Source organism: Lygodium microphyllum, chromosome 12 (genome assembly GCF_053477565.2).
Source record: "Lygodium microphyllum isolate KBCC chromosome 12, Lygodium_microphyllum_v1.1.10, whole genome shotgun sequence".
Lineage (NCBI taxonomy): Eukaryota > Viridiplantae > Streptophyta > Polypodiopsida > Schizaeales > Lygodiaceae > Lygodium > Lygodium microphyllum.
The window spans coordinates 153,562,343-153,581,481 of record NC_141146.1 but is presented as its reverse complement, the minus strand read 5'-3'; the positions used below and the strand labels follow the sequence as shown (position 1 = coordinate 153,581,481).

Below are 19,139 nucleotides of genomic sequence, written 5' to 3'. Positions count from 1 at the left end.
TGTGGCTACCTTAGACTCCATGATATTGATCATGATTAGTACTTTCTTTCCTCAATGTCTTTGATATCAAGCTATCTTCAAACTAACATTTTCTTCTTTGCACATTACTATAAAATAGTCCAAATATTTAACCCAAAAAAAGCACATGTATGTTAGGTTAAGCTCTTCCCCAAGTAGCCATGAAATGTCTCCAATTGAAGAGTAATGTTGATGCCTGTCATATACAAGTTGGTGACAAAAATGATAATCAATAGAATTAAAAGTTATTTTCATTACCGATTACAAATGAAATAGCCACCAACCCCTTACACAAATATCTACATCATTTGACAGCTCAAGCTGATTTAGATGGATTAATATTGCATGATGGTTCATTACCTTGTGCTCATGCTAACGATTCCTTCTTCACGCCACAAATGGTATAGATGTTAGGACTTTAATCATGTTGGAATCTTGGGAGAAATGCTAGAAATTGTGGAACTCACACAGGGAAAAAAACTCAAGAACGAGTGTATCTTGATAAAGTGAGAAAAAGACCATGGTATATGGCCTTGTTTATATAGGCCAAACAAGACACTAACTAGCTTGACCTTTATTGATGCACCCAAAATTACTCAAATAGTGTGATATACATGCACACTAAAAAGACGTGTTAACACAAAGGAAAACATTTGTGATCATTTTCCCCTTGAATCAAGGGTCACCAAATGCGTGATATGAAACATAAACGTATCCTAGCAAGGTCTTACATTTTCTAGAACAATGTCTAATCTTGTATTACATACAAATGCATTAGAGTGGACCAGCTGCTTCTTCTTTTTTCAAGATAAGAAATTTCTATTGATAACACCATAGCAAAAAGCCCAAGGCAAAATACAAACTAGAAGTAACTCTGTGAAGAGTAACTGAGTACATCACAAATACAACGGTAGTATGAACAACCAATCCAGTGGGTTGTAATGCCAAACCATATGAGGGGTAGTATGGAAGAAAGTGCCTAAATTCCATGTGCACAAAAAAGCCTCTCTTCTCTTCCTTATCCTCCCAAAGCCGCCCTTTATTCTCCCCCACCTCCCGTGAAGAGTATGAATGATCTTTGTCCTAATTATTGATAGAGTCTCTGCTGTGAATACATCCAGAAGGTCAACAGCGTAGCTGTATCTCACAGTCCAAATGTGGGCTATCATACTAGCAATCAACTCCGATTTGTGGTAGTGTCCCCCTTGAACATTCTCATAGCTACACGCTAGGCCTCTATCAGTGACTAAAACTAGCCTTCCTTCTTGAAGAGGGTCATAATTCCTTGATTAAGCACTAATTACAGCAAGCATAAAATTCACATCAACTGACAATGCACACTTTACCACTTTAATCTTGGATATAGGACATCCCATTGGCCCCAAAACTAACAACCTTTGCGGTATTTCTTTATCTTGTATTGCAAATGAAAGGAGTACAACTGAGATCCTCCGATCTCCTCCGCTAATCCAAGTGCCTCTTGCTGTCAAAACTGACCAATAAGCCTCCAAACCAATTTGCCCCTTGGTTTGCTTGGAGATTGGCCTTCACTCTACTCCTTGAAAAACAAATTCAAACTCAAATCTGATATTGGCTCACTAGCCTCTTGAATCTCCTTGAAATTCCTTAATTTCAATCGATGGAATTTGAACCCTAAGCTCTCAATTTTGAGCACGCATCCCGAGATGGCTGTCAGATCCTAATTTCTGCTGTAAATTAAGGTTTACAGTCGAGATTGACTAAAATTTCTTTCTCTGATGGCTCAAGCTGCTAGAAAATGCTAAGATAACTTGAGAAGTGGCTGGGGGATAATAGAGAATATTGTAGAGAGAGCAATTTCAGAGTTTCATCGCGAGAAACATTGAAAAACTGCTGATGCCCTGCTCAAACAGCCATGGAAGCCATCACCTACACCTTAGGACCACCGAAAAGACTGGTGCTTCATCTTATATGCTGACATCTGCACCAAAATAACCTTGGTCTGCTGTCACTTGTGCCTGGAGGGCTCCAAACTGTTGTCACATATAGTAGACTGATCCTTGGTGGCTGCAAATCACATTAGCAGCCTCTCTTTGCTCTCTAATAATCTCATTCTCTCTCACAATGGCTAGAATAAACTTCCACCAACCCCTAAAAACGTTTTTCCTACTTGCATGGGCAAGTTTTGCTAAGTGGTAGTCTTTTAATCCCATTTTTCAATATTATCTAGCTTATTAAATTAACTTTTAGAATATTCTAGTACTCAAAAAATAAATTTCATAGGCCAATAATTAAAATGGCTAGGTCAATTTATCTTCCAAGTATCCCTAAGCAATTATTGACCCTTACATCGACATTAATTAATTAATTACTCCCTAGTCTCTAATAATCACTAACATTAGTGGCCAATAAATTGATCTAGGCCCAAATCTGGCATCAAGTGCCACCTAGTATCTGTCACACATAACTTATTACAACTTTTGCCTTTAGTACCCACTACATCCTTAGGGTCCTTGGCCAATAACCATGAAATAACTACTATATGCATCACATGTGCTAAACAAGCTTACACATTTGACTAATAACTTAATCAAATGTTATCAACAAAATTAGAGCATCTCAAAATTTTACGTCCCCGTAACAAACCTTCCCCTTGAAATTCCTACAATTATCCTCGATTGCAATGCATTGTGCCAAAGAAAAAGCATACTGCACTAGATTTCCATAAGGCATCACAATCACAACGTTGGCCACTATTATCCAACCAAGCTATATGTCCCAAACCTATAGAAAATTTTCAGCTAGCATCTACAAAACATAAAACTGAAAACCAGTCCAACATTGTTGCTAGAAACTCATTGGATGCATCACAACTCATGTTTCCCAATTGTTCTGACTTCAAAACCATAGTAAAGCATATTCTCAACATAAAACATGACTGAAACTATCAATGGCATTTATAACATGCTATTGTCCATGGAACCAACTGTAAACCATTGAAACTGAGAATAAATTGATCACTTGCTGATTTGAGAACTGATTACAAACTGCTGCAAATGTGATCCCAAATTGATTGCAAAAACTAATCAACAATTGATGCAAAAAACTCATGCAAAACTGATCCTAAAAGTGACCATAAACGGTTCTCGATCTAATCAAAAACTAAGCTAAACTGATTAGAAATTTATCTTAAAACTAAGGCAGAAGCTCATGCCCAACTAATCCCAAATTAATGCAAAAGTATAGTCTCAAAGCCATTGTAACAACCATACTCATTTGCATACATCTCACAATGATTAGTATACTGAGTAGTGACCTCATGATAGACATACGAGATCACTACATACGAGAGTCGTCAACAAGTGGAGGAGTGGAAGTGCTACCTTCCCCTTGAGCATCATGCAATGTTTCCGACCCCTCCTTTGTTGAACCTGACTAAGCTGAACTGAGATTGAATGTAACTGAAAAGGCATCTAGGTAAAGCTACAACTAAGGATGGTCTGCCAAGTCATCCACTTTGTATCTATTGGTGAAACAATGCTGAAGCTTCACCTCTAACTTTACTTGCCTCAAAACCTCCACTAGGTTGTAGACCTTTCTTCCCCTTAAGCATTGTGATGCTTTATACTTTTACATTGTTGCAATTTCAACTTAACTAATATGCAACATTGCATCCAATTAATTAGCCCCTCATGTGTACCTGACATGCTAGGAGCACTAAATCCATTAGAAAACATTCTTGTTTGCATACTTTGGACCATTGCAATGTGACTATGCATGGGAAGTTGCATACTACCAACCATACCAAGATACATTTTCCTATACATTGCATGCATTACTAGCAATATTTTTCCCCATGACCAATACAATACGAAACACTTGCATGACCAACATTAATACCAAGAGTCGCAAACACAATGGACTCCATATATACATTACCAAACTTGCCACTTTGTGTCCCAGCATCGTGCCAACATTGTTATACGTGGGGTTATGCATATTATCAGCCATATTCACATACATTGGGCCTTGCACATCACGCATTGGTTGTTGCATATCATAAGGAGTTGTGCCCTAGATCCCCTTATACAGTCCTTGACCCACCATAGCATGGAAACTAGTGCCACTATCAAAGTAACCTAGGTGCCCCATGATTGCATGCATGCCTTGATGTCCAAAAAGCATTGAATTGGCACTTTCAAGTTGCCCTTGCATATGCATCAATTGCCCCGCTCGCATCATTTGCTTATGCTCACTATCCACAGTTGGAACATCATGCTATTGTATTGGCTCTTCCGTCGGTGCATCTTGCTACCCCGAAGCTCTCGAATATGATTTCCTCTTCTTGCCTTTGCTGCCCTCCTTTAAGGGTTCAAAAAGCACATAAACTAAGAATCATCTACTAATTGCATAAATATTTCAGCTGCTCTTTAAACTGGTCATCAAATTCCTCTTTCTTTTGCTAATATTGTGTGCCTTGTCCAAGATCAAGCATTGCATTTTCACCAACACTTCATGAATTTTCTGGTTGAGAGGCGTCATCCCTACTTGATTCTATCTCACTATCTAAAGACATTTTTTATGTAGTACTCAACTGACTACAATTTCAGTACTAGAGCAAAGCTTCTGACCTTCAATCAAGTGCCCTGGGCCCACTAAATCAAGGGATTGAGTAGTATCCCTGCAAAGAAACCACGAAACCAATCTTCCTTCTTGGAGAGGGTCATAATTCCTTGATTAAGCACTAATTACAGCAAGCATAAAATTCACATAAATTGAAAATGTATACTTTATCACTTTAATTTTCAGAATATTAATTCTTAAAATTAATTTAATTAATTATTCTAGTGCTCAAAAATTAATTTCACCAACCAATAATTAAATTGGCTAGGCCAATTCGTCTTCCAAGTATCCCTAAGCAATTATTGACCTTACACCAGTATTAATTAATTAATTAATGCTTAGTCTCTAATGTCACCACTAATCTTAGTGGCCAATATATTGGTCTAGGGCCAAATCTAACACTGGGTACCACCTAGTACCTGTCAAACATAATTTAATACAACTTTTGCCTTTGGCACCCACTGCATCCTCAAGGTCCTTGGCCTATTACCATGAAATAACTACCATGTGCATCACATGTACTAAACAACCTGGCACATTTGATTAACAATTTAATCAAACGTTATTGGCAAGATTAGAGCATCTCAAAATTTCATGTCCCCGTGGTGACAATGACCCGTGATATAGTCCCCCCAAGTCGCCACCATAGTCTCTATTGTGTCGTGAAATAGCATTCTAAGGGCTCTTCTCCAAACCTCATGGATACTAGGGCAGTCCCATAAGCAATGTCTCCATGTCTCCACTAGCTTGTTACATCTCACACATACCATTGGGTCCCTGTCATATCCAAGCCACGTGTCAATTAACATGGAACGAGGGACGTGAACAAGGATAGGGGATGGCCAAAAGCAAGGAACGGGGATGCAGGGTGGGATGGGGGAGGGAACAGAATACATAAATAGCATTTTGAAATGTATGCATGCGATGTGGCGGGTGGATGTATGGGTGAATGTATACTACCAAAGAACATATACATGTGCATGCATACATGTATTTTCAATTGTAGAAAAACTGTATGTGTAATGTGGGCTGATTTGATATGACTTCATACAAGAGTATGCTGATTTCGTATGTGTGACAAAAGGGAAAGTCCTTGGAAGACTCACCCACCAAAAAACCACCTCCCAAAGACCCCCCAACCCAATCCAACCCAACCGCCCAAAAAAAATAAAAATAAAAAACATCCCCTAACAAGGGACGTGATAGGAAATGGCCGAGATGGGGGAACAAGACAAGAGACATCCCCCATCCCATTTCAATAATCCCTTCGCACATCCATCCGAGACGGCGTTTCCTCGTTCCAGAGGCCCGAAACAGTTGTTTCCTCTATTACTATGCATTAATGGCTAATGAAACTATTTAGACTAAAATACATTGTCAAGTACAGCCTAATAAATATCAAGTACAACTTTTTATAAGTTTTACCTTTGACATCCATTGAGATCTCAAGGTCCTTGGCCCATCATTGTCAAATAACTAACTAGCACATCACATGTGCACCTCACATTGCATTTGATTCACACTTAATCAAATGCTAAGGAAAGCATCAAATTTCACATCCTCATAAATAGTGTCTATCTTTGAGCCTTCTACAATAACTCGTGCAATGCAAACCAATCTCCCATTGATATAGCAACATGTAAAGAGAATCTCCCCTATGATAAGTATATCCTATGTCCAAGAGTGAGGCTAGAGTCTAATCTCAAAAAGTGATTGAAGAGGAGAGGTTGGCTTATGCTCAAAAGGAGAGGTGCCCGCTACTATTTCTATGTAATGTCAATCCCCATACGGCATTCAAGATATCGCACTACGGTCCCACAAGAAACCCACATGAAATCGTTATACAGTCGCCACTCAAGCTGCCTAGAGTCACATCCAAAATCCACAAGACTTGTGCCAATTAATTAAGGCACATGTTGCTCTACAAAATATCTCCATGGACAATGGTTGTTACAAAGGCCCTAAAGTTACTCTCATCCCCATTTAGATAGACTGCTATGTCATCCGCAAACTCCAAATCCAGAAGCTCCTCAAACTCAAGGATGGGTAACTTGATACCTCTAATACTTGTAGATCTCTCTCTCAAGAAAGAGCTCACGGTCTTTGCTACAAACAAGAACAAGAAGGGGGCCAGTCGTCAGCCCTGTCTGTGAATGCTGAATTTGTCTCCTTATGCCCCACCAGTCATACCTTGCCTATGTACTGAGGAGCAAAGAACTGATATTCCCTTGACCCACTAAGAAATCCCATCCTTAGCATCATGCCCTCTAAGAACTCCCAATTAACAAGGTCATATGCCTTCTCAAAGTCAAGAAGCACCACATTGAGATCCTGGTTCCTAGATCAAGCCAAAGCTATGGACTCCCGGAAAGTGAAGATGTTGTCCAAGATGCTACATTCTTAGACAAAACCTGTCTATGTGGGATGGATGTTATCCGGCATCAATGGGTGTAATCTAAGATTGATCAGCTTTGCAAGGATCTTATGAGTAGTTCCAAGCAAAGTGATTGGACTCCATTGTGTGATCTCCAATCTATCTCCACTTCCTTTGGGAATGAGATGAATCAATCCCTCCGAAAGTCTCTCTAGCAAGACCCCTAATGCCATGATCTCCTGGAAAGCTGAGATGAGGCCTATGCTGATAAGATCCCAATAGCTCAAAAAGAAGTTATCCAATCCGCCTTCTGCACCTCCTACTTTATAAAATGGGCCATCAAATATGTGCTCATCCTGTCTATAATCACCTTTCTAGTGCTTTGCCATATTGTCTCTCTATCCCTCTCGTAGCCTAGCAGCCTAGTAGTGGACCCAAGCTAAGCTGTGTAGTACTATGCAGCCACATATCTCACCTCCAAAGGGGCCTATGCAATGGATCCATCTGCTCTCCTAAGTCTCCTAACACCCTGTCTAGAGAGTTCTGGCCATGCAGTGCAGAAAAAATCTGCTCTTTCTCCTCTAATGATCACACCATTTAAAGTTTATAGGAATATCTTGCCCCAACCTTTGATAGACAAGCATGGTAATGCTTTTTGGCACTTGGATGAATCATTGAAATGGTGGAAGTAGAGTCTTAGCAAAATCAAAAAAATAAGTTGCCCTTGACACAAAGGCTATTTCTTTGGAGATGCATCATTGGAGTTTTTCTAGTGAGGCAAAAACTTGCAAAACATAGCATTGCCTCTCACTGTTTGACATGCTCATTTCCTTTGGTATGGCCTAGTGTTATTGGACCAACTTTCTCAAGAACTCCACGCTGCTTTCCTACATTAGGTTTTGGTCAATTCTTCTGGTTGTTTGTCATATTTTTGTCTCAGCTAGTTCCATATACTAATTTCCTTACTTGGGTCAGGTTTTGGACTCTCTCCACAATTTGGAATCATGGGAACCATGTGTTTATGGAAATTCAATGATTTCAGTGCTATAACTATTTTCACTACTCATTGTAGCAATCTCCATATTATAGCTGTCAGCTTGGTGATACAAATAGTTCTCTTTTGGATGTGTTTTAGAATTGTTTCTTTTTGTCAAAGAAAAGAAAATTGTATATTGATGAAGACCTAAAGGAACCTGATACAGAAACACGATAAAAGCCCTATACAAGACTTCAACATAACTCGAAAAACTAAAGGAAGTCTTATACATAGGCTGACTAAAAAACTAATTTTGGCAGTCTAAAATGCTAGACCATGTGTGATTCTAGATGAAAGAAGGCGCCTGAATCCCAAGTCCACAGAAAAGCTATGCAGTCTACTCTCTTTGAATATTTATGACATAATAAACAGTGGTTTCTTAAAAACAAAGTTTGCATGGACGTGTTAGTAGCTTCCGCAGTTATGTAGCAGAGGCACACAAAAATAAACGGCACATACAAAGCTGAGAAACCATGTAGCTGAATCCTCACTCACATTTATTGAGATGCAACTTTGGTATATAATGTTTGGGCCTACTTTTATGGGAATATAGTTGCATCTGACTTCTTCACTTTATTCGAGAAATGTAACTATGGTTTGCTCTATGAGCTCGTGAATAGAATGATGATGATGTAATTCCATGTTTATGCCAAACTGTATCTAACACATATCAATTGTGTACCTAGTGTTTATCTCTAACATTCCCCCCCCCCGTGACTCCCCCCATAGGAACTTCCCCCCCCCCCTTTAGATTTTTTTTTTAATTTTTCTGAAATTTTTTTACTCCTCTCCCTCTCCCCGCCGACAGCACGTCGGGGAGAGAGAGAGAGAGGGAGTGAGGTGTCCAATGTGGAGGGGGGGGACATGCAGCCCCCCAGATGGCGGGAGGCGCCATCCTCCCCCCACCTTATAAGGGGCACGGCAACAAGCCCTCCCGCCGGCTCCGAGCAGCAACAGCGCCCCCCCCTCCGGTTCTGCAGCACGTTCTCCCCCCTCCCCCCTTGTCAGGGATAGTGCGCCCCCCCCCCCTCCCCCCTCCGATCAGCAGCCCCCGTGTGATCATTGTGAGGATGAGAGACTAGAAGAAGAAGGAGAAGAAGAGAGAGAGAGAAGAAAAGGAGGAGGAGAAGAAGAAAAAAGGGGGAGAGAGAGGAGAAGGAGAAGAAGGAGAAGAAGAGGGAGAGGGAGAAGAAGAAGAAGAAGAAGAAGAAGAAGAGGGAGAGAGAGAAGGAGAAGAAGAAGGAGAAAAAGAGAGAGAGAGAGAAGAAGAGGAGGAGAAGAAGAAGAAGAAGAAGAGGAAGAGAGAGGAGAAGAAGAAGAAGGAGAAGAAGAGGGAGAGAGATAAGGAGAAGAAGAAGAAGAAGAAGAGGGAGAGAGAGAGAGAGAAGAAGAAGAGAAAGAAGAAGAAGTAGAAGAGGAAGAGGAGAGGGAGAGAAGAAGAGAAGGAGAGAGAGAAGAGAGAGGGAGAAGAAGAAGAGAAGGAGGAGAAGAGAAAAGAAGAAGAAGAGAAGAAGTGGGAGAGAAAAAGAGAAGAAGTGAGAGAGAAGGAGGAGGAGGAGAAGAGAGAAAGAGGTAGAAGAGAAAGAGGAGAGAGAGAGAGAAGAAGAGAAAAAGAAGAGAGAGAGAGAGAGAGAGAAAGAAAGAGAGGGAGTGAGAGTTGGTGAGTAGGATCGAGAAGTCCCGTTCGTGAAGCCATCTTTTTCAAGCCACCCCCTTGGCAAAGGACCCCCATCTAACAACCTTTCCTACCCAAGCCTATCGTCCTGAAGGCTGTTAAGGTCCGGTCTATCCAAACTCCGCATGGAAATGGCTCCTAAAAAGAAAGTCGCGGAAAGCGTAGGTGCCAAAGCTACCGTTGGCACCGGTAATGCAAGAGAGGCAAGTGGAGCGACCAACACAATGAATGCCCTTACGATCACGAATCAAACCCAGATTCTTTAAGCTTTATAATTAATTATGTATTATTTCTCGTAGAAGAAATAAAGGGGTTAGCTACGTGCATGGAATAAGGACAAGTCCTAGGATTTTTGTTTACTCTAAGCGCTAGGTTGCATGCGTGAAATGGTAAGAGTATGGAGTTCGCATAAGTTTATATGCATGAAATGATAGCTTTTACACACATAGAATGATAAAGTTTTCGCATTATTTCACATAAAATAATAGCTTTTAAACCAGTTCAGTGCATGAATAGTTATTTAGAATTCATGCTTCGTGATCATGACTAAAAGAAATACATGAAATGATAGTTTCCGTTCATAGGATGCAATTGCACCGATGGATAGAAACCGAGACCTTCATGAGATCCGGTGCATTCGGGATAAGTATAACTGCCTGCGAATTGTTTTATCGATCTTATTGTGGACTATCGCAAATGGATACGCTCCTGGCTTAATTGAAGCTAGTGACCTAACCCTAAATGGATTGTTGATCCAAGTTATGCTTGGTTGTTGAAAAGGTTGTAAATCCCTTGGGCAAGTGTTCTAATACATCCAAGTTAAATTCTGATTGTGCATGCAATGGGATTGCGATGCCTTGAAGCAAGAGGTTGTGCATTCAACTGTTTGTTAATGTGGTTTTGGATGTTAACCCAAGTAGGGTGTGATTCATGATTGCATGGCCGGGTCTAAGATGACGGATTGCCATGGAAACAAAAGGAATGTTTTCCCTAGTAATTGTTTTTAAGCTAGTTGCTTCAGCTGTGGTTGATTTCCTAAAGGGATAATTAAGGAAGGATGGCGCTAGCTACCCCCCGCAAACCGCCAAACCCTAACCAAGGGGGTTATGAATCCGCGCCGGGAATGTGAACCAAACCCACTGCGAGAGGTCTCTCCGTGGAAATTACTTGGCGTAGGAGGACGCTTGGGTGCCAGTGGGGGCTCTGGCCGTAAATCCCAATGTGTCCGAACCCTATACAAGAGTTCTACGTGACTCAAGATGGGATCTCGAGGCCTTGATACTAGTTACAAGGCGGAATCTTAGTAGGATAAACCTTCAAGTTTTAATGCCGGGAGATGGAAGGATTTTTCTGCGGAGGCAGAAAGGAACACTTAATTCTCCTGTATGGGCGGGAGACAAACATTAATCTGAAGATAAGTTAAGGAAGTGTTTGATCTTGTTTTATCTTGTCTTCGTGTCAGTGCCCTAAATTACATAAAGGAACCTGTGATTAACGAATTAATTAAGGACGCAGCTTTTACGTGTCAAACATAATGTGGTAGGTAATTGGATAACTAAAACAACCCCCGAGGGAAGCGTGGTGGATGTGACCAATGGGTCTATCCTACGGCAGGGTTGTCTCGGTTAGCCAAGAGCTTTCCTCAAAGGAAATGTTAACGGGGAATATTAGGAAAAGTTGAATGATGACCTTAGACAATGTTGGTTAGAACCCTGACATATCGTTTTAGGGGACCGGAATGGAACTATGCCCTACGGACAGAGAGATTGAACGATACACCCCTCTCGTTTCCCATTCTCTTTGAACCAAGTGCAGTATGAGTCTGCTTTGGCCCAGTTGTGTCTGCGCAAAGTGGAGCAATTGTAGACCGACGCTAGAAGGCCGTTAGGAAGACCCGATTACAAGGAACCAGGACTTCAGGTCGATCCTAGTGGGAACAGCCGGATAAGTTCCGTTGCGGGGCAGACTCGAGAGACCCTAGTTGGCAAACCCCGTGTCATTCCTTGGGAGTGTCGGGCGGAGTCTTCTAGATATATCTCTCGATGGACTGCTAAGATGTGTCACGCAAATTGAGGAGCGGACACGTTACATTATCAGAAGACTCTCATTATTACTATTGATAAAAAAGGGGTGGTCCCTCAATCCAATTACAGGGTTCATTGGGTGAGGAAAGGAATTGGTCAAGTTGGGAGTGCTCACAACTAACCAAGGGTGATGCCTTCGGTACCTTTCCAAAGTGCTGGTTTGCAGAAGTTGATTACAAGGGTGCATAATTTACCTTAAGAATTGCTGGTATGACAGAAGGAGACCTAAGAACGCAACAGGACGAGAAAGTACATGAATTATGAACTTACTGAAAAAAAAAAGAACTCCTAACAATCCCACATTATTAGTGGGAACAAGATCTATGAGGAGTTTCCGAACCTTTATGCCTCCCCCCACGACCATGGTCTCTGTGGCTAGAAAAAGCCGTAGACTTGCCAACCCTTGAGTTTTTCCCAATCTAAAGTTTTGCTTTGACAGGAGTGCTTAAAAGTTTCAATAACCAACTGTGTTTCCTCCTTAACAAGATTTCTGTAAGAACACATAGTTCAGTTACAAACAACAAGACTCACCTGTTTAGCTGCAGCTTTTGCTTGCACCTCACTACTGATTTCTCTATCATCTGTCTCCTGTGATATGATTGAAGAATAAGTTGATATATTTGTCTTGCGTATGAGTTTCATCAATCTTTTGAGAGTCCACACAGAAACAGTCTGCAAGGCACCATTATAAGATAAAAACCTCAAAACCTGGTAGAAGAATCACAATTTCCTGATGAAAGAAAAAAGAAGCAGGTTTCAAATAAGAATAAATGTGTTTCAACTATATCTGATCATTCATCATGCTCTCTTAGCGGCCAAACTTTAACTCATCAGTGGATCGACAACCAAGTTTTAGCATTTTCAATTTGACTTACTCATTGTAATCGTTAGATAAAATGTTTGGATAAGTAATTACTTTCCAGTGAGAAATAATTCACATGCCAGTCTATGGGGAAGAAAAGCTCAGAGCTTAGAGTTGTTAGCTTCAACATGATAAACCCTAGTCTTCATAAGGCAGCCACCCCAAAAGAAAGATTTTATAATCTGCTGAAATGGTCAATGGGCTAAAAGATTAACTGAATGGGCAGCAATGAGGACATGAAGAGGGGGTGACTTAGTGCAGCCATGTTTACCACTCTTCCTTTGAGGGGAAAAAGGTTGTGTCAAAATCCTGTCAGCAATAATGATTACAAGTTTAAAAACCAAACTACAAAATACACAAACAAACATAAGCATAGGGAATAGACAATCCCTAGGTTGGCTACTCTCAAGGGAGAATGCCTAGTACAGGACTATCAAAAAATTGAACCGTGTGTCTATAGTGCTAAAAAGGAGATGCCTCCATCAAAATCCTCACATTTACAAGCAGTTCCTGTGTCTAGAGTCCAAGTTAATGATCGTGAAGTCACTATCATCTCTCCCTGAGTGCCTAAAGACCATCCTAAGATTCTCCTCCGCACCTTCTGGCTCAGAAAACCTAAAATGCAGTGCCTTTTTGTCTCAGTCATAATACATCTCACATGTAAACAGGATGCCAGAATCTTTGTTGGCCTAAAGTTCTCCTCCAATCACTAAAATTCAGTCAAGAAAGGTTCAGTGATACCCTGTCTGTACCGATGCTAGAAGCAACCAAAAATAACTCTAATCCTTTTCACATGCATCCTCCTCCCATAAAGGGAATGACTAGTGCCTTTTCTAAGATAGGATCTCCCCATACCCCCCTTTCTTCGGTCCCAATAACTCAGCCAATCACTCTGCAAGGGTAGATGCCCACAAGCACCTTCAGCTGCCAAAAACCTACTCCTATGTCAGTGTGCTCTTAGCTCCCTCTCAGCCTCACCCTTCTGCTCAGCTTGCCTCTCCCCTATCTCCTCCCCCTGCATGCACAAAGGCAGTAGTCCCACCTCTCTTACTTCCTTTCTCCATGTCCTGCAAGCCTGCTATCACCTGCCCTAGAACTCTTCTCCATGCTGCTTTCTCGTGTCTCACTCTAGCTGCCTCACTTGGCTTCTGGCCTGCCCCATCAGTAGCTCCAGCCACCCTACCCATTTCAACCTCATGCTTCTTGCCTACCTCCACCCCACCTCTCTCTCTCCTGCCCTCTCACCTACTTCTCTAATTCTACCCCACCCTCTCCCTCCACACACCCCTCCCCTCCTTTCCCCAAACTCCCCCTCTCAACCCATACCACCATTCTCTTCCTCAACCCAACTTCTCCTCCCCCTTTGCCGCTCTCTCCCTCTCCATCCCTTAGCCTTTTCCTTTTCAGAGAAAATATGATTCCATTAATAAATCCCCTTGGGACAAAGTATCCCAAGATAAAGTACAAAATTAGCCATGTAAGGGACTCCCATAACCAAAAAATCTATGCAACAAAGTGAAAGCCAATTACAAGGCTAGTGTGAATGACCAATCAGGAATTGTATAGTGGTAAACCATGTGAAAGAGTTCTATCCCTTCTGAGTCTTTGTCGCATTCGTATGCATAGGCTGCTAACCACTCTGATGATTCCTAGGACTTGGATTGGGTCGGCTAGAATTAGCTAATTGTTTGCTGGGTGAATATGTGCAACAGAATCATAGCAATATTCCAAATCGAGTCATCCTTTTTTCATGACCAAGTTTCTGGTGTTGCCTTGGATCCATTGGTGGTTGACTTCTATGTTACCGTGTGATTGTGTAGAAGAGATTTTGTAGGCCCTAGGGGCTTCTATGACAGGAAGCTTACATCAGCCGAGGATCAAGATGACCATTTGGGCAAGCTGCCCTCTTCTTTGATAGATAATTGATACATGTGGTGCCATGGAGACCCATGGCTGATTTCCAGCGCTTGCTAGTGTGGGTTGAGGTGGAAAATTGCCCTCTAGTTTATTGGCCTCTGTTAAGAGATGCAATGGCAGCCATTGATACTATTTTAGTGCCTCCAAGTATGCGATCGGGCAACAGGAATCTATTGTGCATGTAGTGGGATACTACAAGGAAAAGACCCAATTAGTTACTTAATTGCACTTGCATTCATCCATTATGGTTAAGACTTAAATAGGGCACCTTCACAAGCCATTGCTTCTCTTGTGGCAAGGTAGTGCCTAGATAAAAAGGATGCTTCTGCTACTCACAAAATATGGATATTGGTATGATGGTTGATGCACCTATAATGAGAGATTTTAACTAGTTTTGTGAAAAACTTTATTTTGGTCATTTTTTGGTGATTGATATTATAGTTGATGACAAGATTTTACGGCTGGCAGATCTCAATTCACAAAATGATTCCTGGCATCATCATGATTTACGGGCTCATTTGAAAGCACACCCGTCCCTTGGTAGACGAGACTTGATGATGGTTGCATAGCAAGGACTTGATGATGGTTGGTCCTTGATGATGGTTGCATAGCAGCTAAGAAACATGTTTCTTTCTATTTGAAACTTCACGAAACGTTTCTTAAAGTACAAAACATTTCTGAGAGTAAAAAACATGGGTGTTTTTTTCTTTGGGTGAGTTGGAACCCAAAAGATGGTTTTTTTGACAAAATCTATTGGGCAATGTTAAACATGATGATGATGATGTGTAATGACTCGTGAGGGCTCAAGATTTTGAATAAGAGACTGATTTTTTTGTGATTTTGTTTAGTTATTGGACTTTGTCAATCTATTATCGATTCTTGTCTTAAGAGTTGATTATTATACAACTTTAGTCTCACTTATGAGTTATTTATGATATATTATGATTCATTCTCGATTTTGACATTTTGTCAGTCTGTTTTGAAATGAGAATCCTGATTTTGCAACTTGACTCAGTCCATATTGTAGATAGGCTATTTACATGTTTATTTCAATTTTCTTTGTATGATATATATAAATCATAATGCTTGAGTTCTAAACCATAGTATAGCTTGTCCAAAGACTAACTTTGATATAGCTAACAAGTCAATAATGGATCATGGATATGTAACGTATTATTCTCAATTGACTCTATTATCACTCAAGCTCAATTGGCCATTCTTTGTTCAAGAGAGAATTCCATAAACGTTTAGAACCTCTTTCCCTAGTCAAAACTATTAAAATTCCTATATAAAAAACCTCGCGTTTCTTATTTTAACCCCTCTTGAAAGAAACTTACGAAACACGTTTCTGACATTTCGTTTCTAACGTTTCTGGCTACTATGGATGGTTGACTTATAATGTGTATTCCTTCTTCACAATCTATCTTTGATCACTCAATAATGGATGCACCAAAACATAGTGCTTGGCATGATTTTACGTTACTTGTTTTTGAACAAGATCTTTGGTCGTGGTTTTGCCCATTTGCTTCGAGATTTACCTTTCATTCAACATAGCATACCTCAACATGAAGCTGTTTGGATCACATATATATTATACGGGATGGTGATTTCTTGCCAGAGATTCTAGCGATAAGGGTATAGTAGCAGTAAGTGTTATCCGATGACTTTCCATTGCAATTTCAGATGCTTAGACAACCTATTGCAATCTTTGCACAATTTCTAGATTGGCTCCCTTTGTGTTTCAATTCCCCCTTTTCAGTCATGCAATTTTCAGTGACTACATGAAACATCTACTTGACATGTTTTTGCTTGACTTTCATGTGTGGGCAGTGTCTCTTTTGAGAAATTAGAAGGCTACCACTTGGTAAAACTTGCCCATGCAAGTGGGAAAAAACATTTTTAGGGACTAGTGGAAGTTTATTCCAATCATTGTGAGAGAGAAGGAAATTGTTAGAGAGCAAGGAGAGGCTACTGATGTGATTTGCAACCACCATGAATCAGCCCTATAGTATGTGATAGCAATTTGGAGCCCTCCACGAGCAGGTAACAGAAACCCAAGGTCCTTTTAGTGCAGATGATAGCATACAAGAGGGGGGCAGCAATCATTCTGATAGTCCTAAGCTATAGATGACAACTTTCATGGTTGTTGGAGCAAGGCAGCAGCAATCTTTCAACATTTCTTGCAATGAAACTCTAAAATTTCTCTCTACAACATTCTCTCTTATCCCCCAGCCATCCCTTAAGTTGCATCAGCATTTTCGAGTAAATTGAGCCATCAAAGGAAGAGATTTCAACCAATCTCTACCGTAAACCATAATTTATAGCAAAAATTAGGGTTTTGACAGTCGCCTCAAGATGCATGCTCAGAATTAAGGGCCTAAGACTTAAATTCTAGCACCTGAAATTGAGGAAATTCAAGGAGATTCAAGAGGCTAGTCAGCCACTATCAGATTTGGAACCAAATTTGTCTTTCAAGGAGCAGAGTGAAGGCCAATCCCCAAGCAAGCCAAAGAGCAAATTAGTTTGGAGGCTTGCTAGTCAAATTTGACAACAAGAGGCACTTGGATTAGCAGAGGAGATCAGAGGATCTCAGTTGTAATCCTTCCCATTTGCAATATAAGATAAAGAAACACTGCAAGGGGTGTCAGTTTTGGGGCCAACAGCGTGTCCAATGTCCAAGATTAAAACAATAAAGTGAGCATTTTCAGTTCTATGAATTTGTTAGCTGCTGTAATTAAGTGTTTAATCAAGTTATTTACCACCCTATCTAAGAAAGAAGGCTAGTTTTAGATTACCACACAATTAGGATTCACCATGCTTCTCTTTGTAGACAACATATGCATGTTGTAGAGGAATTGTTTGTTAAGCTAAAATATGTGTTACATGCTATTATGCCTCTTAAACAACCCCAAAAATGCTTATTTAATGTTTAAAAACCCTAAAATGGGAAGCTGTTTGAGATAGTTAAAACGAGAGGTTCTAAACTATTGATGACCTAAAACTTTCTATAAATAGGCATGCTGCCCTCCATTCAGCCTTGATCTCATTTTTCCAAATTTCACATGATAGAGTTTTGCTGTCTACATGCCATTCGCAAAGAATACCTCAACTGGAGCTACCCATCATCACCCTCCATCATCAAGCACCTATGTCCAACCATTTCTTACTATTCTTGATTGTTTCTAGACCTCTTTTTGCTACTATCAGCCAAATGACCTATTGTTGATCTGCCCCAGCTGTCAACCTGCCATGTCAACAAACTGCTGCGTTTTCAAGCTCTAGCTGCCACCCAATGTGCAGCACCTCATCTCCAACTGTCACCAACACTTCTGTTGCCTATGTCTGTTGCCTTCTCACTCTTGAGAGCTGTGTTTGCTGCATACTCTCTCTCTTCTGCCTCTCTAGCATCAATTCCAAATTCCCCAATTGCGTTTGCTAGTGTCTAACACCTTCGGAGGCTGCCATCTGCGTTTTGGGATCCATTGGGAGTACAACACACTCTCCAACTCATTATCTTTGACTCGGTCCTTGAGACACGAGAGTTCAAGATTCAGTATTCATTCCCTACACGGTTTGTTTGCCGCATGAGCATTGTATATTTAGTATTCATTCACTGTGTTCACTGTCTCTGAGTTACCCTAACCCTAACTGTGTTTTGTGTTCAATTTGTGTTTTGTTGTACGATTGTCTTGTGTGTTTTGTGTTCAAAGCATTTTTTCACATGGTATCAGAGCCGATACTGTCAAAGAAACCTTGGCCTTGATCTGAAAGCTCCTTGCAACAGCCAAAATCATGGAAGGGAAGATGACTTCAAACACATCTTCACCACATCATGATACTCCCGAGCCTAGCTTATCAACATTCAAGCCAAAGTGGACCACACAGCCTGCTCCGCAAAGATCCAACCTAGCCGGAGAGTTATTGGACTACCATGGAGTCCCTCGACCTTACAAGATTACATGTCGAGTACAATCTTATCTTGTTGCATTGTCACCAAACTAAAGGTAAATTTGAGTTCTTCTCTTTAGATTTGATGCACCGGTCTAATGATTTTGCAAGAAGGACGAAAGCTCCACAAAGGAGTAGCCAACCTGACCTGGAAACTGGTATGGAGTACAAACCTTTCATCTCTCTACCACCCACACCTCCATCTCTACCTCTTTCATCTCTTCCGTACACATCTCCACTTTCATTCACTTCTATGTCAAGTACGCAAAACAACACTTCTCGATCTTTTGAATTTACTTCCTCTTTTCCACAAGATATAGGTGATACTCAAGATGAAGAAACTCTTCAAACTAAGTATTGGTTCATAAGTCTTGTAGAAGATAGATTTATTCATTTGAACTCAAGAAAAGATAAGCAAAAGATACAAGATTCCTTGCTCAGTGCTTCTTCTCCATCTTTTCCTTCCACTTTTACATCTCATGGTCAATTTGATTTTAGTGAATCATCATTTGCATTTAATGGACACTTCCACCCATCCCTCCCTCATCTTCTGCCAAGAAAATAACTTTGTGAAACAGATTTTCTCATAGCCCACTATGCCCACATTCTATGAATTTGAGAGT

The 19,139-nt window shown here is 40.7% G+C and overlaps 1 protein-coding gene across 7 annotated transcripts in view; it reads right to left on the bottom strand.

The window, feature by feature from the left end:
- Nucleotides 1-19,139, bottom strand: part of LOC148028463 (mechanosensitive ion channel protein 10-like) — an 81,740-nt gene that overhangs the window by 36,085 nt on the left and 26,516 nt on the right. For all 7 annotated transcript variants that reach the window (XM_087690273.1, XM_087690275.1, XM_087690272.1 and 4 more), the window contains exon 5: nucleotides 12,321-12,461. In XM_087690273.1, coding sequence (XP_087546399.1) covers nucleotides 12,321-12,461 — 141 coding nt within the window. The remainder of the gene's footprint in view (nucleotides 1-12,320; nucleotides 12,462-19,139) is intronic.